Genomic DNA, 22,239 nt, shown 5'->3' on the forward strand with positions numbered 1-22,239 from the left:
CCGAGCTTCCTAAGGACCTCACTAAGCTTCCTAAAAGCTTCAAATTCCTTGAAAGTCAATAATTCACTTGTGCATGAACAGTGACCAAATCGGAGATTCTTGGTACGACGTGAAATCGAAGGATTCCTTACCTGAAATTGGTATGGTTGAACTTGTATGATCCTCACGAACAGAAAGGTACCATTTTCCACTTCGATCCATCACGTTTGCAAGGATTTTGAGTCTCGTCCGTACAAGTGAGAAGGAGAGAGAGACAGAGAGTTAGAGACAGAGAGAGACACGGGAGAAGATGATGTGGGTGTGGGTAAGTGTGTGGTCCAGATGCAAACAACCAAACCACAAAACAATCACCCCAAAATGACAAATAACTACCAAGGGCAAAATTGTCATTTCACATTTACGATACGAACAATTTAGGACGGGCTGTCATAGTTTTTTTTTTTTTTTTTTTAAGTAAAGAATTAATATCTCTTTAAACCCAAATTTATTACCTAAACTACCCTCTCAAACCCCAATTCAAAATGTAAAGTTATCTTTACACCCATTTCCTTTATAAAATAACATCTCTAATTGAATGTTTTTTTTTCTTTAAAGAGGTGTCCTTTGCCCCTGTATAATTGCATATGACTAGCATTTCCATGTTTTTTTTTTATGCTACCAAACTCATCCATAGACTTAGGATCCAATAGATCCTTATATAGATTTGAATTTGCCAGAGAATGCAATGCAAGCTCATGTGGATGCAAATTTCCGCCTACTTGATCTTGGACAAAATTGCACCTACAAAACAATTAACACCTTAGGTTAAGGCTAAGAGCCTCACGCGCCCACGAGGAATAGGGGGCTTTGGCCGAAGAACGTCCGATATCAAAGTTAGAATTAGAGAGAAAAAGTGTTTGGAGAGTTTTTGGAGTTTTACAAGAGCGTGGACTTGGCTTTTTAGAGAAAATAGGGTCATATATACAGGGAATGGAGATGGTCGGCCCTTACAGGTTTTTTTTGTGTGAAAATGGGTGATTTAATTGGTGATTAATGGATTAATTAGGAATTAATCCATTAATTAACCAATTACTCTCCGTTTATATGGAATAATTTGTAGGTTATGAAGTAATTACCTAAGATGAGGATGGATGAGATAATTTGGAATTTGTTACCTATTTTGGACACTCTTGGCTTGATTAAAGAATGATTGTCCACTGCTCGTGCGTAGAACAATCGGTGTGTCTCAGGGGTAACTTTGTCCTTTTTACCAAAAATCCACGTGTCGCCTTGTGATTATTTTTGGCTCCACAGCTCCAGTTTAGTCCATCACTTTGCCAAAAACATTTGACCTTGATGCTTTGGATTTGGATGGAGACATGCCACCTACTAGTTAGTGGTCAAGGTTTATGAGGTTGGGCAATCTTTCTTTGCACCAAGAATCAAGTTATATGTCTTTGCACTACTAATCAAAAGTCCTTGCAATAGTGTTTTGGGGTGCAGACAGAAGGCAGAAAAAACCAAATACAATATAATATAATAAGTATGAAATTTAATCTAAAAAATAAGCAAACAAACAAAATATTCATAAACAAAGTCATACTTGGAGGAATCAAAACTTCAAAATTACTATCTATCAATATAAAAGCTTGTTCTTCTCTATCAAAACTATTAAGGTTTTAGCCGAAATGATTGTATGATAAATAAAGGGTAATGCTAGGGTTTAATTATAGTGTCTGGATTTATTGAGAAATTTGAGTTTTATTATTAATTTCATTTGTGTTTAATAGTAATTATGTAATAAGATAAAATAGACAATTAACATTTAAAATTTAAATTAAGTGTAGAAAAAAGTTATATGGATTTAAATAAAATTTCACTTATTTTAATCAAATTCCTAGTTGGAAAAAACACAAATAAATCCAACCCAAACATCAAAATCGTAAATGTCAAAATACGCGTACTGAAATTGGCTCGCCTCTCAGCTGTCTGTCGTCGCCAATTTCCATTTCCCAATTGGTTTCCCAGGTCACCACAAAACCCTAATTGAAAGATCTCTGATTTACTCGATTCGTTTGGATCTAAGAAATGAGACGACCTCTCATCTTCCTTCTCCTGTTTGCTCCGCTAATTGAATGTTTGACCAGAGAAGCAGCCATCACAGTCCCAGAACCAGAGACCGCGACTGGCCTCTCCATTCCACATTCCTCGCCTTCCAACCGCTTCAATTCTCTCCTGCCGAAGCTGTAAGCACATACTGCTCTCAAAGTCTCAAATTTTTCGGCTTAATTTGTCGAATTTCAATGAAATTCATAAACTTTTGAATTCTGAAATTTGATGCAGTGGAAATGATATAACGCTGGTTGTTGCATTGGATGGCACCATATATATGGTTAACACTAATCCATGGAGTATCCTGTGGGGCTTCTCTTCTGGGGCCCCAATTCATACTTCGTATCAGGATGCCAGTTTTTTAAACGATACTAGGAGTGATGATCACTTCATTGATTTGGGCGAAGACGGGGCGCTCTATAGCCATACCCGCAGCGGAAAAGAGGTATACCGGCTCACAGTATCACCTTTGATAATCCGTGTTCAGTTTTTTCGTTTCATTTTTTACTTCTATTATATTCGAATATGTCTTTTTTGCATGTAATGTAATGTAATGGATATTTAGTTTTTACGTTGATGATTTATGGTAATCATTTGTATATTCGTGATCTCAATCTTTGCCAAGATTATGTGGGCAGCTTTCAAGTGTCAGTAAATTGGTTTTCCATAGCTTGGATCTCTGTTGTCGTAATATCTTTGTTGTGGTTGCATTGTTTTATATTTGATTATGGTTCATTATATGACAGAAATTGTCATCGAGTGTAGAAGAATTCATAGGAGGTGCTCCGTATTGGTCAAAGGATGGAGGAGTCACAACGGGATCAAGGAGGAACACTGTGTTCCTTGTTGATGCCAAGACCGGAAAACTAATTCACATGTATAAATCGGCTGATACTCCGTCCAAGTTAGTGGTTTGGAGTACCGAAAGTGATCTGTCTCTGAAAGTGAAAGATGCTCACGGGTTGGTAGAGTCTGGTTCCATAGGCTTGGAAACCGTTGAACATATGCTTTACATCGTGAGAACAGATTATGAAATCGCACATTATTCTTCTGGTAAGGTTGTTTGGACCGTGACATTTGCTACATTTGAATCTCGCCCTCAAATATCTAATACTGGAAATGAGCTTGCTTTAAGACACAGCGGGGTTTCCGACTCAATTTTGCCTAGTCAGAACAAAACTTATATCTCCCGTACTCTTGATCCCATATTGACAGAGTATCTTTCAAAATATGCTGGGATAAATGATAGCCATTCTGGAGACAGTTCTGCCTATGATCATTCCCCTAATGTCAATGTTCCTGCGATTATTGAAGAGAATCATCCATCTCATGTTCCTGCGATTATTGACGAGAATCATCCATCTCATGTTCCTGCGATTATTGAAGGGAATCATCCATCTGGCGGCAATGAAGGCATAATGGCTCAAGCTGTAACAAAATTACTGTCTCTCTGTCTCACACTATTGTCCATTGTGGTCTGTATCTTTCGCTGTCCAAGAGCATTTGGAAAACAACATAAACTCAAACAGGTGGCTGAGGAAACTAAGATGCAAGCTGGGGTTCCAAAGAAGAAGAGAACCCGTAGACTGGGAAACAATAAGAGAAATTCCATTGATGTCAAGAACATGAGCAATACGTCACATGAAGATAAGGTTGGAGAATCTAAATTTTTCATACAAAATGAAAGAAGTGAAATGAAATTTCTCTTGACCTCAGCTGATCATCTTGATGGTCAAATAGAGGGACGCAGGATTGGCAAGTTGTGTGTTTCCAACAATGAAATTGCTCAGGGAAGTAATGGTACCATTGTACTTGAGGGAATCTATGATGGTCGTCCAGTAGCTGTTAAACGTCTTGTGAGGACTCATCATGATGTGGCTTTCAAAGAGGTTCAGAATCTTATTGCTTCTGATCAGCATCCAAATATTGTACGTTGGCATGGAGTGGAGTATGATCAAGATTTTGTTTATCTATCCTTGGAGCGTTGTACATGTAACTTATATGATCTTATTTATTTTCACTCTGGGTCCATTCAAAGCCAAATCACCACGGATCAGGATCCCCGCTTTTGGACTGAGTATACCACTCGATTGCATTCCATGATGGGAAATAACAAGGACATTGAATTGTGGAAGGCAAATGGATACCCTTCACCCCAGTTGTTAAAATTAATGAGGTTAGTTTAATGTCTTGCAATAGCCTCTCCATCTTTCTTTTTATCAAACTGTTCCAGCTAATGCTTCATCCCTTAAAATGTTGGCAACTTACATAAGGGGACTTACTGTAATTTTGTCGTATCGAAACTTATTCTCCCAAGAGTAATGCTACACTTACCACATTTGCACCACCTCTCTAATAGAGGTAGGGCCCACCAACACATGTGGGTCCCATCTCTATTAGATAGGTGGTACAAATGTGGTATGAAAAATGTGGTAAGAGCAGCATTTTTGTTTTCCCAATTTATTTCCCTTTGAAATTGTTGTTTTAAGTGAGGGATTGAAGTTTGTACTTGCTTCTATTTAGTGAAAGCACATCTTAGATTTGATTTTCAGTAATAGCTCCTGAAGAAATTTGATCCCATTAATATAGATGTGTTCCTTGAATCTTGCGAAGATTTATTCTGAAAAAAGAAAAGTCTTGAAAAGAGCTGAATAAAGTACTCAAGATTTTGACATAAGCATTTTTTCTGCAGTGATCTGGTTTCTGGGCTTGCCCATTTACATGAACTTGGAATTATACATCGGGACTTAAAGCCTCAAAATGTTTTGATAATAAAGGGCAGGTCTTTATGTGCCAAGCTTTCAGATATGGGTATCAGCAAGCGCCTACAAGGGGACAAGTCTTCCATAACCCAGCATGCTACTGGTAAGTGCAGGAACTATTTGAATGGTCATGTTCATTGAGTTCGAGACAAACATGTGCTAGATATGGTTATTAGGCCCGTATGAATGAGTTCTAATGATGAAATGTGGTGAGTTTGAATTTGAAAACAACCCGGAATTATCCATTAGTTAACCTTTTATTGATGTATATTTTCCATGGCCTTTTGGTTCAACATTATCACTTCTGTTAGTATTTGGGTAGACTTTCTTACTGATGAACCTCAACTCATTGTTTGTGTTCTAATGGATACTAAAATTTCCTTTTATTTCTTTACTTGTTTGTTGGCTGCAGGTTATGGTAGTTCAGGCTGGCAAGCACCTGAACAACTTCTCCATCTGCGCCAAACGCGTGCAGTGGATTTGTTTAGTTTAGGCTGTCTACTCTTTTTCTGCGTCACTGGGGGCAAACACCCTTATGGTGATAGCATCGAGCGTGATGTAAATATAGTGAATGACCGCAAAGACTTGTTCTTAGTAGACACTATACCAGAAGCTGTAGACCTTTTTACTCGTCTCTTGAATCCCAACCCTGATCTTCGGTAAGATTCTTTATTCACTATCCATCAACTTAAAACTAAATTTTATGTAGAGTAACCCCCTCTTCTTATGCACACACCTGTAGAGTCTAGACACATGGATATACACATTACATCCATGTGGACACCTATTGGCTCTAAATCGTTCGTTCTCACTGAATTAATGATCTCCAGGCCAACATCCATGGATGTGTTACATCATCCTTTCTTCTGGAGTTCGGAGACAAGACTTTCATTCCTTCGAGATGCTAGTGATCGGGTTGAATTGGAAGATAGGGAGAATGAGTCCGAACTACTAAATTCATTAGAAAGTACTGCAGCGGTGGCTTTAAATGGGAAGTGGGATGAAAAGATGGAATCTGCATTTATAAATAACATTGGACGATACAGGCGTTACAAGTTTGATAGCGTTCGTGATTTACTACGAGTGATACGGAACAAGTTAAATCACTACAGGGAACTTCCTGAGGAAGTTAAGGAGATATTGGGTCCAGTTCCTGAGGGGTTTGACGGATATTTTTCAAGTCGATTTCCAAAACTGTTAATCGAGGTGTATAAAGTGTTATACAGGTACTGCAAAGAGGAAGAGTTCTTCTGTAAGTATATAAAAAGCAATCAGATGTAACTGCTCCCTAGAAAAGCTGTCTTCAACCTTCCACATTGTTGACCTGTTTCCATGAATTAACTTAAAATTTGTAACTGGAATTTGCATCATATGTACGAACACTAACAGTGCCACGATGAATGAACATGATTATTAATTATTACTAGTTATAGCATTTCGTTGCTAGAGAGCTATAATTTTAAAGCATTAAGCAAAAGTTATGGAGGGGATTTACTCCCACTGTGGTGTCGTGACTCCTTATCCGATAATGTAATGTTAAGCGAGGAGAAATTTACATATGATATTGTATTATTGGATCAGAAATGTAATGTTATGTGAGAATAAATTTACATATGATATTGTATTATTGGACCAGAACACTGCTGTGGCGATAAATCTATTTTATTCCAATCCTTCTCCTACTTGTAGGCCTTTTTGTCTCACCCTCCCGATTTTCTATCTGCTACCCTAAGTCTATTTGGAATGGCTTAATTGAAACAAAAATAAAACCGAAAAAAACGAAAAACAGAAATTGAAGCATGAATCGATGTCTACTCCACGAGAAGGAGAAGAATTTTTTTGCAACGGGAATGCTACTGTGGCTGCTCATTCAGAGTTAAAAGGAAAAAATAAACACTTAATTAAAAGGAAAACTAATGAAAAGAGTTTAAAAACTTTAAGTTTTAATGATAAGGACAAAATAAAAGGTAAAATGAATAGTACCAGAATTAACTTTTAAATATAAAAATATATTTTTTCATTAAAGTAAATAGTACTGTAAACTTTTCGTTAAATCTCCTTTAATTAAATTGATAAAAATATCATAATCCTGGAATCAGTCAAGCTCACGCATTTAGGAAGGGAGCCTGCAACAAAGATTTGTCTTCCTGACTTCCTACCACGTGACATGTCCAGAAGATATTCCGAGCTGAAATGTCCAAGCTATCCATTTCCTATGTAATATAAAATTGAAATAGCAGGGCTAATCTTGTAATTTTGTAAAAATAACAGTGACAGACAATTTCCACTGCAAAGTAAAAAGTGCAAAATTGGGATCCGATGCATATTATATGAATCAATGCACCACAATTCATGCCGCAGCACCTAAACACAATACTTGCTTGAGCTTGAACCACCATGGCCACCTCCCTCTCGCTCTTCCTCCTCCTCCTCCTCCACCCTTTGATTTTCAGCCCATTCCCCAACGCCGTTGTTTCAGCTGTAGGCATAAACTACGGCACTCTCGGAAACAACCTGCCACCGCCAAAGAGAGTAGCTCAGCTCCTCCAAGCCACTCTCATAGACAAGGTCAAAATCTACGACACCAACCCCGAAATCCTCCAGGCCTTTTCCAACACCGGGATCGACCTCATTGTCGCTGTGGAGAACAGCCATGTCCCCAACATCAGCACGGAAGTGGCCGCCGCGGACGAGTGGTTCGCCACTCGCGTCCTGCCATTCATTCCTGCCACTTCCATCACTGCCATTGCCGTAGGAAACGAGTACTTAACAACCGGGGCTGCAGCAAGAAACGATGAGAAGGACCCAAACCCATCGGACCCAGCAGCTCTGGTCCAAGCAATGCAGAACTTGCACTCGGTGCTTATAGCCCGAGGGCTGGACCGCAAGATCAAGGTCACCACGCCGCACAGCATGGCGGTTTTGGCATCCTCATTTCCACCTTCAGCCTCCACTTTCACTACAAATCTCGTGCCAACTATGACCTCTATAGCCGCCTTCTTGGCTGACACTAACGCCCCTTTCATGGTCAATGCCTACCCTTATTTCGCCTACCGGGACAACCCCGACATGGTCAATCTACAGTACGCATTACTGGGGAACTCAACCTCGACTAGCGTGCGTGACCCCAAGGGCTATGTATACACCAACATGCTGGATGCACAAATTGATGCTGTTCGATCTGCCATTGATGCACTGGGACTTGGCCACCGGAAGGTGGAGATCATGGTGTCGGAATCCGGGTGGCCGTCCAAAGGTGACTCCGGAGATATGGCGGCTACGCCAGATAATGCCAAGACTTACAACACGAGGTTGATTGAGCGTGCCCAGTCTAACAAAGGGACGCCTATGAAGCCTAATGACAAGGTTGAAATATTTGTGTTTGCTTTGTTCAACGAGAACAAAAAAGACGGGGGTGTGACGGAGAGAAATTTTGGGATTTTCAACGGGGACGGATCGAAGGTGTACAATGTGGATTTGAGCTGCCAATTCTGCAGCAACACCGACGGAAGTGGATCCGGTGGAGGCTCTGGATTTGGTGAGAAAGTAGCGGGAGTGTTGAGGGGACCGTCAGTTTGGTGCGTGGCTAAGCCACACGCCGATGATAAGGTGCTTCAAGCTGTGTTGGATTTTTGCTGCGGAGCAGGTGGTGTGGACTGCAGGGAGATTTACGAGCACGGTGATTGTTTCGAGCCTGATAAGCTGCTTGCTCATGCATCGTATGCTATGAATGCTTACTATCAGATGCATGGCAGGAACTACTGGAATTGTGACTTCAAGGGCACTGGCTTGGTTACTTTCAGTGATCCAAGTAAGTATTTACCATTTTCATATCACAAGTTTAACTAACGCCAAATGTGGCCGTTCCCTTGCATCTAAGTTCGAATCTCCCTCCTTGTTATTAACTGATTATGTGATTTGTGATTTCCGATTTCCGATCAGCTTACGGGACATGCCGGTATCCTCAACAGTAAATGAATAAGGGAGGAATGACAGGAGGGCACAATGTGGTTTACAACACAGAGACAGCTAGATCTTGACTTTTCACTCTTCAATGCTGAGTACTATTTGTGATTTCTAAAATTAGGGTTTAAGACTTATGTGGTTTTTTATGTTCATGATGAGGACACAGCCTTTGTTATGTCACTATCCCATCCCAATGTAAAACAGAAGAAAAGGAGGAGGAGTTTGAAATTTGAGGGTGGGTTCAGGTTTTGGTTTTGTCCTAAAAAGGAGGGGTCTTTTTCTTTGGGTGCACAACTGCACATGGTTAAAAGTGACATGCCTCCCCAATCAAAGGCTTTTCTGTCCGGATAAAGTCCTGCCTCTTTTGTGATTTGGAATCTTTTTTCACTGTGTACTTTTTCAAGGGAGTGAGTTTCTGGTCTTAAATCCTCAAATCTGAAACCAAATGAGAATTTCTGAGAAAGTCTGCAAATTCAAAGGGAAGAAAAAACATGAATTCACACGAAAGCGAGCGAGAAAGTAATTTCCAGGATAACGAATTGTATGTTTTGATCTGGCATTTGGATTTCATCAAAGAGTAATGCTACGGTAAATATTTAAAGAGTTTCGAAATCTGAAGATCTCGAGTTTATAAGTCATGCTATTGATCAACTCAACTTACGACAATTGGATGATTCAAAATAACTATACAACAAGATCTGTAGTTCTTAAAGTTATATAACAAATACGGCGACGGATAAACGGTGCACGAGTAAAATGTAAGTTTATACTGACAGCATCTAGACTAATAAACATTGCAGACGAACTCTTATCAGAATATTTAACTTTCGTTTCTTTTCCTGGTGGTACTGAATCGGGATGTTTAACTAAATAAGAACAAGGATTCAAAACTGAAAGCAAAGCTAGACGAAACATGAGATATCAAGAAACACAAACTTGAATTTGGACACCAAGTATTACATATAAACAATCATAGCGATGATTGAGAGATACGGCAGAATTCCTTCCATTTCAGTGAATAAATATAGATCCAGAATATGTTCCTAGAATACAAATTATACACTGCAGATGGTTCAAAATAATATTAATGCTTAGGTATGGTTAAGATGAGAACTTACATGCATTGATACAGTTATGATGATCTAATGAACGAGTTAGTTGTCGGAATTAATGTCACTCCTTGCAGTCATTTCTGTTTGTTTTAATTCCAACTTGCCATCAGTAACATTGCCGGAGAATGATCTAACTATTTTCTTTCTTTTGCTTCCACTATTGGACTGATCTTTCCGCTCGTCAATTATGGATAAAAATCTCTTGAGACGCCCAGATTGGGAGTTGCCTGGACTAGTTGAAATATGTTGTGTGACTTCAGCATGGCGTAACTTGTTCAAAACTTGCAAAAGATATATGAAGAGAGAAACGGAGCAAGCAATTCCACATATGAGAAAGAGGCCCCAAAAACTTTTAAGATGAAGCCGGTCTGACTCAAGTTCAGTGGTATCTAAACTGCAAGAGCTTTGCATAAGCCACTTATCATGGATACGCTGCAGATCACCATTCTCTGATAGTTGTAGAATTGCAGTTGACATGTCAACAGCTAATGGAGAGTCCCGCGGAAATGCCTATTATGGCAAAGAAAAGGAAGACATGTCAAAACTTTGTGTTTCTCATTTCGGCTAACTTCTAAAAGATCTAATGCTCCTGTTTTCAAAATAAGAATGTTCTAAGAAAGAATACTTACAAATCCCCATCCACTTTTGGTGAACTCTGGTCCTACAACCCTAAATTTGCACTGGGATGAGAGGAAGAGTTCAACATAAGGGCGTTCATCAACCACAGCAGCAACACCTCCCTTTTTAGGACCAAGCTGGAGCGCCAGTGCATATGCTTGAGGAGACCCAAGAGCGATAAGCCTGGTCTTGGGTATCCCAAGTTCCTCACTCAAATACTGTTCAGCAAAGGAACCAACTTGATAACCAATTGGCTCATCGCTACTTTTCAAGGATTCAATTCCTTTAATAGGAGAAGATAGGTGCTGCACTGTGAGTATTGATGTCAGACTAGCGGTGTAACTTGAGTTGATTATCAAAACCACAAAGAGCCATATGATTAGCACTACACGACCAAGGGTGCTCACAGTGTTCTCTCCTATGGAAGGGGCACAGAAGCAAGTCAGATAATAAATGAAAATTTGTTTCAATAAAGCCCAAATAAGCCGGATTTTGACGAAAGAATCTAAGCCTCACTTACTATGGGAAAAGAACAGAGTAGAGATGCTAAACCTGCAAGGTTAATAAACAAGTCAGTAAATTAGAAAAGAAACCAATATTTGATGTTGAGGCAAGTGTCTTGGACTTCAGGTGAAAAACAAATTATTGGTTTAGCACCATAACATGCTCTAGACATATACAATGGACAGATTCGCAAACGGAGGCCAAAACCCATGCAAACACTCAGGATTCTTCCAATAAGAAGCAAAACGAATCACACACCCTGACCAAATAAAAAAAAGGGTACATCAAAGAGGAATGTAGTCACATTTGAGGTGTTCTGCGCTCACAAATTTTAACACAGCTCTGATTAAACACATATTGACCTCAGCCCTCTTCCGTTTTAGAAAGGGAAAAAAACCTTTCAGAAAATTGAAATTCATCTCTTGTACAGAAGCTTTCTACGATTGACTCCTACCATCACTAGCTTCCTCTGTTGTCTCCATTCTTTTGAGGAACATTAAGTTCCACAACCTACTTGAAGATTCCATGAAAAGTTTCAGCATGGAAAACAGTTTCTATCAAGCTCTAAGGGAAAGGTCTTTTAGTTTCAACGTGTTTCTAATAAAAGCACTTTTATCGCAAGTGCTTATGAGCAGAATTGCTTACTACGAAAGCAATCCCAAATGGGTTGAGGCAAGTCCATTAATACCGACCCACTGTGTTTACAGGGGTTGGAAACATCATGACTGCTGAAGGCATTTAGAGGGAAAGTGCTCCAATTTTCATAATATATACACATAACCATGAAGATAGTAGTGTTCTAAGCAATGGAATAGTGAGAGTTACCGAAGTGACAGAGAAAGTGCACCAAAATCATTATTTTGGCTTCAAATAAACATCAAATCAACTGCCATGTCCTCCATATATCTATCATATTTAAATTTCCGAAATTTTCTTTTCCGTCATATATCACAGACAACCTGAAGATAGTAGTGCTCTAAGCAGTGATATAGTGAGATAGCAAAGGAAAAACTAACCAGGTAATCAGTTTGTAAGTTGGCCAAAAAACATAAAAGAGTTTGTGCAAGTTAGCAAATATCATGATGAGAAACTTAAATATAGAACTTACCACAAGATGGTTATTAATTGCTTTTTAGGCGGACCCCTGAAGTCATCATTTATCCTGTGCTCCAAAATCCACACAACTATACCAACAACAAGAAAGGAAGCAGCAGTGACAACCCACATACGTGCAGTAAATGGCCTAAAGAAAGCCCAAGCGCTGGAGTTCAATTTCTTAAACGGAGCCACTACAACAAGTCCAGATGCAGCGTATGGCTGTGAAAAATCCACATTCTTTGTACGATTTGTAAAAATGGCAATGTCACCAACAGCGGCATCAAAGACCTGCAATTAGTATAAGAGAGAAGTAGCTAATGAATGCACACACATATACATAAGTGCATTAGCTGATTAAACTTGCCCTTTTATGAGTTAAAATTCAAATACCAAATGCATAATATATTTACTCACACCCGTTGCAATGGAAGTCACAAGCTCTGTGTAGCTTGGGTTTTTCTTGCCATCTCCAAAAGGGATAAATCGATATGGAACAGCATATGGCAACAAGTTTACAGCAGCTGTGAATACATCTATGCAGAAACCCTTGAACATGTTATCAGTCCCCCGAACTTGTGATACAAATTCTCGGTAACTGACCCGGATAGGCACACCAATTCTTAGTTGTTTCCCATTGTTTGGGAAAACCCAACCACGGGGCTTTGACACCATCTCGCCTGGCCAGACAACGCTGTATAATTGTTGGCTTGCACTTGAACGATTAGGTGGCTTTGAATAGAGCATCTCAGGGGGGACAGTTGATAAACCAGAATAGTTGCACCAGTAACCAATTCGTCGAAACCCCGTACCAAGCACGTTAATAATATCATATGCTGGAAGAGCAAGAGACCTCTCTGAATCAAACTTCACAGGGCCTGTCAACCCAAGAAAACTACTCTGCAATATATTTTTCAATAGGAGCGGACCATCATCAAATATGCTCATTGCCGCAAGGTGAAGACTACCACCTTTGTCTACAGAATTTATCCTAGAATCATTAGAGAACGAAATAATCCCACCCTGGTTAAAAAATGCATCAATAGCATGAGCAACCAGCCAAACGGAATCATAAGCATAAAGCCCATAAGAATGCAGTCCCAAGGAACCACCAGTTAGCTTGTTCCACTTGGAGAAAAAGGCCCTCTTTCTATCAGAATCCGGTGTGTGTTGGCGCAGCACAAGAACTCCTTGCATCGTATCCATGATCTCAGGAGAAAGAGGAAGAGCAGAATCCAAAAGAGACGATAGCCAATCTGTAGCTATCCACACAAATCCATCACCCATCATTTGAAGATATTGTGCCACAGAGAGAACATTGAGACCTAAATCAGGATTGACATGAAGAACTATAACTCGAGATTCCAATTGGGAGACCTTAACAAGAAGATCCATGAGGTCACCCCGGGTAGCTCCATGTCCAGGGGGAATTCCTAACTTGTATGAAATTCTACAGCGCCTTTCGGCAAGTTTATCATCTAAAGTTGAAACTCCATTGCGTCCGTAATCATCATCAATATAAATGGCAATAACCTCCTTCCAACCATAATGATCAACGATTTCAGCCACAGCAGTCATTTGATATAAATCACTGTGTGTAGTCCTAACGAAAAAGGGGAACTGAAAGGACGAGAGAGTAGGGTCTGTGGCTGCAAATGACAATAAGGGAACTTGGAGTTCATTTGAAACATGGGATATGATATGGGCAACAACAGAGGATTGTGGGCCTATAATGGCCACAATATCAGTCTCCATGAATTGCAGAGCTGTAATTAGCACAAGTTTTAATTAGCAACACAACAACGAATTACGTACAATCTCAAAGCAATTTCTGAAACAGAATTCTTGACTATCAAAATCTAGAAAACACAAAAAAACCAACCAAAAATAGCGTAAAAAAGTGGTCACCTTGAACCATTCCAAGAAAGCCACTGCAATTGGAGGTCCGCATATGTACAACAAGCTCGGTGCCATGGAGAATGCTGGAATTGGAGTTGACATCTTTGACAGCTTCCTGGATGGCAAGCTTGGCAACTCTTCCAATGGTGGAGTCAAAGGTGAAAATTGCTCCAATGTTCACAACCGCTGGTCTTGAACTTGCATTTGAAGACCCAAATCCAAATGGCAACACCCCAAAAACAACACACACAAACACCAACTCAAAAATCCTAAACCCTAATTTCATTGTGAATGAACTATTTCTATGAAGAATTTGGATTTCCCACTAAAGAGAAAGCTCTGCTCTGAGTCTCTCTTTGATTTTGAGGAGAATAAAAAACCCAAACTCAAAAGCTCATTTGTCGGGAAGGCACTACAACTACATGGGAAACAGCTTTCGGGAAAAGCACTTATAAAATCACAGCGATTGATTCGGCCATAAGTAATTGGATTAAACAAGAGAATCCCAATTTCTACTCTGCTGCTAGTACTGATTATAATTACACTGGAGCTTTACCCTCTTAAGCATCAAAAAACGATAAAAAGCGATTGAGATTTAACTTAAAAATTTAATTTAATTAAATCTCAACCAGTTGATGTGCAGAAGAGAATCATGCTTTAACCTGACAAGTAAAGCTCCCAACCAAGTGAAATCAATAGTGTAGAGAGGAGGGAATTGTTCTTCTCTTCCTCGCCAATCAACGAATTTCCTTTCTCTGACGAAAAGGCTACCTGTTTGCCTATACTTTGAAGGGAATTCTGTCTCCTCCTATTTACCTCTCTTTCTATTAAAAAAAATTAATATAAAATATTAAAATAATTTAACCTTGATAATTCAAATAAATCCTCCACCATATACTTTTGGGTTTGGACTTAAAGTCTTAAAGTGAAAGTTCACGCGGGCCCATAGAAAAGTGGGAAATTTTACTTTGTGTAAAAACTGTGCTTGCATTTTTTTAACTTTTCTTTTTGTAAATAAAGAAGGTGTTTGATTGCCAGTTAGACTACAATATAGTTGTATTTATTTATTTATTATTATTTTTTTTTTTGTAAATGAGAGGTTTTAGGTTTTATTCTCACTAAAAACGAATTTAAACCACATTATTGTTAGGTCATTGTAAGGCTAAGCCCACCCTCCCCTCTTAATTTATGAGTTTAAACCATTTCTTGCTAGTCTATTATGACGCTAAGCTCACCTCTCTTCCCTCTTTTAGTTTATATAATATCATTTGTTAAAAAAAAAAAATGTAGATAGACTCACTCCAATCCTTGAGTTAGAATCTAAAATTTAGGTTATAAACCCCCAATTTACTCCAACCCTCCAAAATTGATTTTTGGAGTAAATTTAATGGGAGTTTTAACGAAAAGTCCTCGGTACTGTTCACTTTAACGAAAAACTACATTTTTACACTAAAAAGTCAATTATGGTATTATTCACTTTACCTTTTATTTTATTTTTATCATTAAAACTCAAAGTTTTCAAATCATTTTCATTAGTTTTTTTTAAATTTAACCTAAGAAACTGCCGAGGGTAAATGGTCTGGCCCACTGCCTGCGCGTGGACGCGCCAGAAAAGAGGGAGAAAATGCAAGGGAACGCGCCAAACGCAAGGGAGCGCACCAAACATAAGGCAAATGGAACAGTGTTATGTAGAAGTGGGGCCCAGCCTGATGGGTTGCCAGCCACCCATGTGCATTCCCAATAGATCCATTTTGATTGGACAACATGGAGAAGAAAATTTTTAGATTTTAATTTAAGGGTTGAAGATGATTTAAAAGGAAGGGAGAAAGTTTAAAACTATTATATTATTTTAGAGAAGGAGAGTTATGAACTCGAAATCAAAGATAGAAATCTAACACTCAATTTACTAAGATACTGGACGACATCCTTCTCATTTTTCTCTACAAAAACTCCTAAGCCTAAATGGAGCCATAAAGTTACTTATATAGGTGAGTCATATATGAAATCCTAGCCATCTAAAACCCGTAAAAGCGGTCAATGGTGTCCTAGGGCCTTTAGATCCATTTTATTTAAGTTGTCATACACAACTTAAGTTAACAAGCTCAATAGGCCTAGAAACCTGATACTAATTTTAAGGCCCAATACAGTATCTTTCATTCATAAAATTAAGTAAAAAACTTGATCAATCATAACCTATTTAATTAACTAATTCAGTTCGATTAAAAAAAAAAAAAAAACTAATTTAGTTGATATCATTTTCATTAGTTTTTCCAAAATTTCACATTAATATGTGTGCAATTCATTTCATTAAATACTAATTAGTGAGACAGTGTGAGAAAAACTCTTATTAATCTATTCTTAATTAAAACTAGTTATGGTTAATCCCCAAGGTTTTTCACGAACTTTTTTCTCTCTCCACATCGCACATCCTAACAAAGGCTTGAAGACCAAATTCAACATGACCCAATCCTCTTAAACCATAATGAGAATTCCTTTTGTATTCTTTGTCATCTCCGAGTCTAACCATAATTAAATTACTTTTATGTATAGTGATCTCCGTGATATCCAATTCCTCTTCCATAAACGGCATTGTAATCTCCCAATGATATTAATGAAATCCACTTTGTCAATCAAAAGAGGGTGAAAAGACATTTTTGTCTTCGATCACAACAAAAAAAGTTAAGAACAGTAATGTAATTTTACAAAACAAAATTTTGCGATTTTTTTTTAAACCTCACCTACAAGTGATTGTATCATGTCTAATTTAAAGAAATAAACAAATAAACAAATAAACTTCTCTCCCTTTCTCCCCACTCCCACTTCTCTCTCTCTCTTCCTCACTCCTTCGATTTAAAAAACAAAAAATATTTCACGCACGCTTTGTGTGTGGGTATGTACTATTTCTATTGTAGCAACCAATATTCGAAATGTTTCTATAACAGTCAAATTTTCAAAAAGAAAAAAGAAGTATATATATAAGACTCATATTGAAGTGTTTTGTTTCTAATTAAATTGACGTCCCTTATCATAAAACTCCACACCTATTAAATTATACATGTAGCTAAATTGAGCATAATATGAACGAGGCTTTTTGAGTAGAAGACAATGAAAACAACACATCCTTTCCACAGGTACAACTTGAACATTATTAGAAGGAGAACGATTTACATTTACATTGAATAAATTCACCGTTGCGTGACGTCATGATCCAATGCAATTTCATATGTTGATAAATTTATACATGACATTGTTTTAGCAGAACCAACACCACTGAGACTGTAACCGAGTCGTTTCCATATAAATATTTTTGTCGGTTGGAGGAGCAATCTCAAACCAATCAGGCCATAGGCCCGAGTTTGGTTCATATGGGTCTGGCTTCTAGCTCAAAACTGAACCGAAATTATTGTCCGGTACGGTTCAATTTTCTTAAGTTTAAATTGTAAAACCGAATTAATTTGGTTGGGGTCATTTTGTCGGTAACATCCACGTCAACAAACAGATCTTTGAATTGAATGCAAAACGTACGTGTCGGTATCCTTCCCCGTACTCGTACGTCCAGCTACGAGATCCGGTGGATTACCTAGAATCGCCGGTGGCCAACAATACACCAGCAAAGTTAACCAACTCAACGTTCTCTCTCTCTCTCTCTCTCTCTCTCTCTCTCTCTCCTCCATCATTCTAAAAAAGCTCAGATATCTTTCCAATTTCTTTCACATTCTTCAAAGCAATTGCCTTGTCCAATTTCTCTGTCAAGTATTGCGTTTACTTTGAGAATTCTCTCTGGTTATTGGATGAAACTGGAATCCTTTCAGTAAATGGTACATGGTAAATTGTTGATGCTTTTGGTTTGCTAGCTTGGTAATTATTGCTTCTAATTTGGGACATTTGTGTCAACAATTTTCTGCTGCGTATAAGGAATCGTTTTCGGGGGTTTGTGTTGAATTGAAGCATATGTGATATGACTTTTGATCTGCCTGTGAGCATGGCGGCCGGTACTGAATTTTCGGCTCCTTCTAGCGTGCTGGAAGTTGGGTGCAATAAGGATAATGCAGCGGCATTGGAAGATGAGGTTTCTGATAGTTTGAGTGATTTGAAACAAATGACAAATCGAAAGCCTCCGCGGTATTCCTCAGCCTTGCGGCACAGCGTGAGCTCCATCGGGCATCTGACAGCAGATGATTTGGTAAGCATTTTGTTTTCTTGGTTGCTAAGTTATCAATATTCATATGGTTGAAGTAAATGCATAGAGTAACTCCTGTTCTAGTGTATGATTACTGTAAATGGATAGAGTATATACGAGCAAACAGAGTCCGTAAAAAGCTTTCATATAAGAAACAAGAAATTGTAGACTATTGAAAGCAATCCAAGGTCATTTTTACCAAAAACAAAAGCAATCCAAGGCCTAGGTTCGAGATCCGCTGTCGACAATCCTGGTGGGCGATCTGTAAAAACCAAAAAAAAGGGCTAAGACCCCCTCTGAAAGTCCTCAATGAGGTTTGTGGCGTGCCCTGGCCTTGGATGGGGTAGCTTCCCCTCCCCCGAAACCTTTTTTTTACCAAACAACAAGAACATAAGAAAAGAATGGGTTAATCACCCAACAAATCTAATGTCAAATTCGCGTAAATTTTGACTTTTGGTGATCCATTTTATCCACAATATGTATTGAATGTCTAGAATCTAACAATTAGGCGGATAGATGGATAGGTCAATCAAAATTGGCTTTAAAAGAGAGAAAAAACATAACAGGTTAATCAAAATTGGCTTCAGATTTGAGCTTTAATCGATGGATAGGTCAAATATTAAATTTACAGAAACTGTGTACTGGAGAGTAGAAGTTTGGAAGCCAATGTCATCATAAATATTCAACATAGACTGGTAAAATAACACTTTCATAGTGGTTGGGTTCGATATGATTACTTGTTACTTGTTAATGTGTGCTTAATGAAATAACCATGTCCACAAGCTCACAAATGTCACGCCATTATGCCCGTATCATAACTTGCATGTAGCCCTAGTGTCAACTTTGTGTCACAGATTCTTTGAACAAAATAGGAGTATAAATTTGTTCATTTTTAGCATGAAACAAAGATCAATAACTATATCTTTTCATCGCATGCAAAAGGACCCAAACTTCGTTTTGCAGTATGTGGTTTGTGTGTAAAAACTTGTCTTTGATAAAATCGCTTCATGAGATTGGTGTTTTGGATAATGTAAAGGTTACTGTGAGCTCGTTTTTCATCCTTGCATATCGTTCTTGTAATGTTTTGCTTTGATTTCTGTTTTTGTGCAATTAACTTGAAAAGGAAAGTCATGCTTGGAATCTTTATAATACTGATGCAATTCCAAAAATTGTAAGAATCCAAGTTCTGTTTTTCTTTTCCACTGTCTTTTCGCATCTAAAAGAGTGAATTTCTTTTTATTGGATTCAGTATTCCCTTCTGTTTTCTTTTGGCATCAAATTTCAGGATTTCATTTGAACTGACTTTATCACCTTTGTCCAGTTGGATGATGACAGCTTATCCACTAAGTCGCCCTCCAATCAAAAGTCAGGGTTTCTCCCTGTGTTCCGTTCAGGAAGTTGTGCTGAAAGAGGACCTAAACAGTACATGGAGGATGAACACGTATGCATAGATAATCTTATTGATCATTTTGGTGAAACTGATGACTTCTCTTCACCTGGAGCTTTCTATGGGGTGAGTGTCCCCTTCTTACCATACCACTTTAACTGCTCATTAGTCAGAAGACATTTTAATGCCCTTCTTAAGGCAGGATAGTTGATGGTAACATTAGTAATTTGTCTGCTTCTTTATCATTGTGGTTCCTGTAGAGTATATGGCAGGGTTGTTACTTGTTAGTCCATACTGAAAAGCAGGGGCGAAGCCAGGAGTTTTATACATAGGGGGACCCTCAACTTGTATCCCTAATATAAATCAATTTTCAGAGGGGAAAAAAACTCAAGTTTTCCTAAGGGAAATGGTTTTCGTACACCCTTTATCATTTTGCACACCTTTGTTTTATTATTTCCCTTGATTTTTAAATGATTTCTCCAGTTCAACGCCCAAAAATAAACAGAGATGTCTAGGAAGAGAAAAAATTGCGAACTAGGAAATGTAAATATATTGGACCAAGGAAGGTTGCTGTCTGCAAAAGATACAAAGAATAATTTTTTTAGAAAAAAGACCAAATAAAAATCATCAAAATGGTTAGAAAGACAGCATATTAGGAGAAGTATAATTTGCAATAAATGTGAGGGGGCACGTGCTCCCCTGGCCACCACCATATAGCTTCTCCCAAGAAGTATTTGATCATCATCAGTCTTTTTCCAAGTTGAACAATTTTTTACTCTGTAGTATCACTGACCTCCAATGATTTATTTCATCTCCCTTACACAAAATGTTGTCGTTAATATAGTTGTAATGAATATTTTCCCTGTAGTGAGAGATTAGTATATGTTAATTGGAGATAAACTGGCTGAATCCATGGATTGAGAAATTAGTATACTGGATAAACTGGCTGAATCCATGGATTGAGAAATTAGTATACTGGACTTTCAATTGTTAATAGTCTTTTTTTACCTTTTTACATACTTTCTATTAAATTCAACGGTGTCTGCCCTTCCCTCTCTTGTAAATTTGAACAGTGATCTTGAAAAGTGGCGTACATTGCGGTTTATACAGCTTTTTTCCGTGATATTAATTTATACACATGTAAACAGGTATTTGATGGTCATGGAGGCACAGATGCAGCATCGTTTATCAGAAAAAACATCCTTAAATACGTAGTTGAGGATTCCCATTTTCCAAGGTGTTTGGACAGGGCCATTAAGAGTGCTTATCTGAAAGCTGATTATGCATTTGCAGATGCGAATTCTCTTGACATCTCCTCTGGCACTACTGCTCTGACTTCCCTGATTTGGGGAAGGTAAGGCCGCTCTTTTGCTACTTTTTAAGTATATATTTGCATTTGGGATGCTACTGGTGCTGATGAACATTTTGCTAGTTTTTCTTACAGTTGTTTTAATTAGGCACAAGTTTAACTCCCAGGTTCTAGGACATCTCGTGCCTATACTGATTTCTATAGATAAGGCGTACTTATATCTGACTATGGTTGTGATAGTTCTCTACGTAAATTATGAAAGAAGAAAGAAATTGAATGATGAGCATTGGGTTTGCGTAGAATTGCTTCTAAATACCTTGCATTTAGAAGTCATGAATCTTAGTTAGGTTTCATGTCTTAGTCTTACATACTTTGTACTTTTTGTAGGACCCTGATGGTTGCTAATGCTGGGGATTGTCGAGCTGTGTTGGGGAGGCGGGGTAGAGCAGTAGAGATGTCAAAAGACCACAAACCAAATTGTAAATCTGAAAGACTAAGAATTGAGAATCTTGGCGGTGTCATATATGATGGCTATCTCAATGGCCAGTTATCTGTGGCCCGTGCTCTAGGAGACTGGCACATGAAGGGTGCAAAAGGTTCTGCCTGTCCTCTAAGTGCAGAGCCAGAGTTGCAGGAGACACGCCTAACTGAAGATGATGAGTTTTTGATAATGGGGTGTGATGGCTTGTGGGACGTAATGAGCAGCCAATGCGCTGTCACAATGACGAGGAAAGAATTGATGGTCCACAATGATCCTGAGAGATGCTCAAGAGAACTGGTCAGGGAGGCGCTCATGCGCAACACATGCGATAATTTAACTGTTATTGTGGTTTGTTTTCTACCGGACCCTCCCCCTAAAATAGAGATACCGCAAACCAGAGTTCGAAGGAGCATATCTTTAGAAGGGCTAAATTTATTGAAGGGTGTACTGGACTGTAACTCATGAAATAAGGACATGGTCCAATGAGTGAGTTATGTACAGAAGCGAAAGGGCCTGAAACGGACATGAGGGGGCTCTTTTTTTTCTCAACCCGAAGGCATAAGCTGCTGATTGTTGTGTTACTAAAAGTCAGGTTGTTTGTAATGCTGCATATTCTGTACATCTAACAAAGCTATGTTCTACGAATGGGAAGTATTCATCTTCGTTGTTTGATTTCTGGCAAATAGGTTGCTTGCTATTCTCCGTTTGTTCGACCTTTTTTGTCATGAGAAATGAAAGTTGACAGGGATGTTCATGCAGTAGTTTACAAAGCTAAAACGTGTTAAAATCCCTGCAGATGTTGGTTATATGAAGAACTAGTGCGACCGACGAGACA

The 22,239-nt window shown here is 38.5% G+C and overlaps 4 protein-coding genes across 5 annotated transcripts; 3 read left to right on the forward strand and 1 right to left on the reverse strand.

Annotated features, from left to right (window-relative positions):
• Positions 1-1,893: 1,893 nt before the first annotated feature.
• LOC137710594 (serine/threonine-protein kinase/endoribonuclease IRE1b) lies at positions 1,894-6,279 on the forward strand. The gene is made up of 6 exons (XM_068449660.2): positions 1,894-2,225; positions 2,323-2,536; positions 2,838-4,267; positions 4,784-4,956; positions 5,266-5,512; positions 5,684-6,279. The coding sequence occupies exons 1-6, from the start codon at positions 2,068-2,070 to the stop codon at positions 6,132-6,134; spliced, it is 2,673 nt and encodes an 890-aa protein (XP_068305761.2). The 5' UTR covers positions 1,894-2,067; the 3' UTR covers positions 6,135-6,279.
• A 623-nt stretch (positions 6,280-6,902) lies between these two features.
• On the forward strand, positions 6,903-9,171 carry LOC137711485 (glucan endo-1,3-beta-D-glucosidase). Its single transcript, XM_068450731.2, has 2 exons — positions 6,903-8,664; positions 8,796-9,171. The coding sequence occupies exons 1-2, from the start codon at positions 7,251-7,253 to the stop codon at positions 8,825-8,827; spliced, it is 1,446 nt and encodes a 481-aa protein (XP_068306832.1). The 5' UTR covers positions 6,903-7,250; the 3' UTR covers positions 8,828-9,171.
• A 630-nt stretch (positions 9,172-9,801) lies between these two features.
• On the reverse strand, positions 9,802-14,891 carry GLR3.3 (glutamate receptor 3.3). Its single transcript, XM_068450730.2, has 6 exons — positions 14,057-14,891; positions 12,566-13,914; positions 12,162-12,439; positions 11,070-11,101; positions 10,561-10,967; positions 9,802-10,441 (listed from the first exon to the last, which is right to left on the reverse strand). The coding sequence occupies exons 1-6, from the start codon at positions 14,331-14,333 to the stop codon at positions 9,974-9,976; spliced, it is 2,811 nt and encodes a 936-aa protein (XP_068306831.2). The 5' UTR covers positions 14,334-14,891; the 3' UTR covers positions 9,802-9,973.
• A 2,519-nt stretch (positions 14,892-17,410) lies between these two features.
• On the forward strand, positions 17,411-22,087 carry LOC137710824 (putative protein phosphatase 2C 27). Of its 2 annotated transcripts, XM_088696105.1 has the most exons (5): positions 17,727-17,865; positions 17,963-18,230; positions 19,549-19,740; positions 20,763-20,968; positions 21,311-22,087. In XM_088696105.1, the coding sequence occupies exons 2-5, from the start codon at positions 18,006-18,008 to the stop codon at positions 21,867-21,869; spliced, it is 1,182 nt and encodes a 393-aa protein (XP_088552231.1). In that variant the 5' UTR covers positions 17,727-17,865; positions 17,963-18,005; the 3' UTR covers positions 21,870-22,087. The 2 variants fall into 2 exon arrangements, with proteins under 2 accessions (XP_068306060.2, XP_088552231.1); XM_068449959.2 differs by having other exon boundaries at positions 17,411-18,230.
• The last annotated feature ends 152 nt before the right edge of the window (positions 22,088-22,239 follow it).

Source organism: Pyrus communis, chromosome 6, assembly GCF_041283825.1.
Source record: "Pyrus communis isolate YQ-2024b chromosome 6, ASM4128382v1, whole genome shotgun sequence".
In the NCBI taxonomy this organism is placed as follows: domain Eukaryota; kingdom Viridiplantae; phylum Streptophyta; class Magnoliopsida; order Rosales; family Rosaceae; genus Pyrus; species Pyrus communis.

Excerpts from the sequence above, each read along its gene's own strand:
- LOC137710594 (XM_068449660.2), top strand. The coding sequence starts at position 2,068 with ATGAGACGACCTCTCATCTTCCTTCTCCTGTTTGCTCCGCTAATTGAA. Across the intron at positions 2,537-2,837 it reads ATACCCGCAGCGGAAAAGAG|AAATTGTCATCGAGTGTAGA; the intron begins GTATACCGGCTC and ends ATTATATGACAG. Across the intron at positions 4,268-4,783 it reads CAGTTGTTAAAATTAATGAG|TGATCTGGTTTCTGGGCTTG; the intron begins GTTAGTTTAATG and ends TTTTTTCTGCAG.
- LOC137711485 (XM_068450731.2), top strand. The coding sequence starts at position 7,251 with ATGGCCACCTCCCTCTCGCTCTTCCTCCTCCTCCTCCTCCACCCTTTG. Across the intron at positions 8,665-8,795 it reads GGTTACTTTCAGTGATCCAA|CTTACGGGACATGCCGGTAT; the intron begins GTAAGTATTTAC and ends ATTTCCGATCAG.
- GLR3.3 (XM_068450730.2), bottom strand. The coding sequence starts at position 14,333 with ATGAAATTAGGGTTTAGGATTTTTGAGTTGGTGTTTGTGTGTGTTGTT. Across the intron at positions 11,102-12,161 it reads CAATTAATAACCATCTTGTG|GTTTAGCATCTCTACTCTGT; the intron begins GTAAGTTCTATA and ends TTAACCTTGCAG. Across the intron at positions 10,442-10,560 it reads CCAAAAGTGGATGGGGATTT|GCATTTCCGCGGGACTCTCC; the intron begins GTAAGTATTCTT and ends TTGCCATAATAG.
- LOC137710824 (XM_068449959.2), top strand. The coding sequence starts at position 18,006 with ATGACTTTTGATCTGCCTGTGAGCATGGCGGCCGGTACTGAATTTTCG. Across the intron at positions 19,741-20,762 it reads CACCTGGAGCTTTCTATGGG|GTATTTGATGGTCATGGAGG; the intron begins GTGAGTGTCCCC and ends ACATGTAAACAG. Across the intron at positions 20,969-21,310 it reads ACTTCCCTGATTTGGGGAAG|GACCCTGATGGTTGCTAATG; the intron begins GTAAGGCCGCTC and ends TACTTTTTGTAG.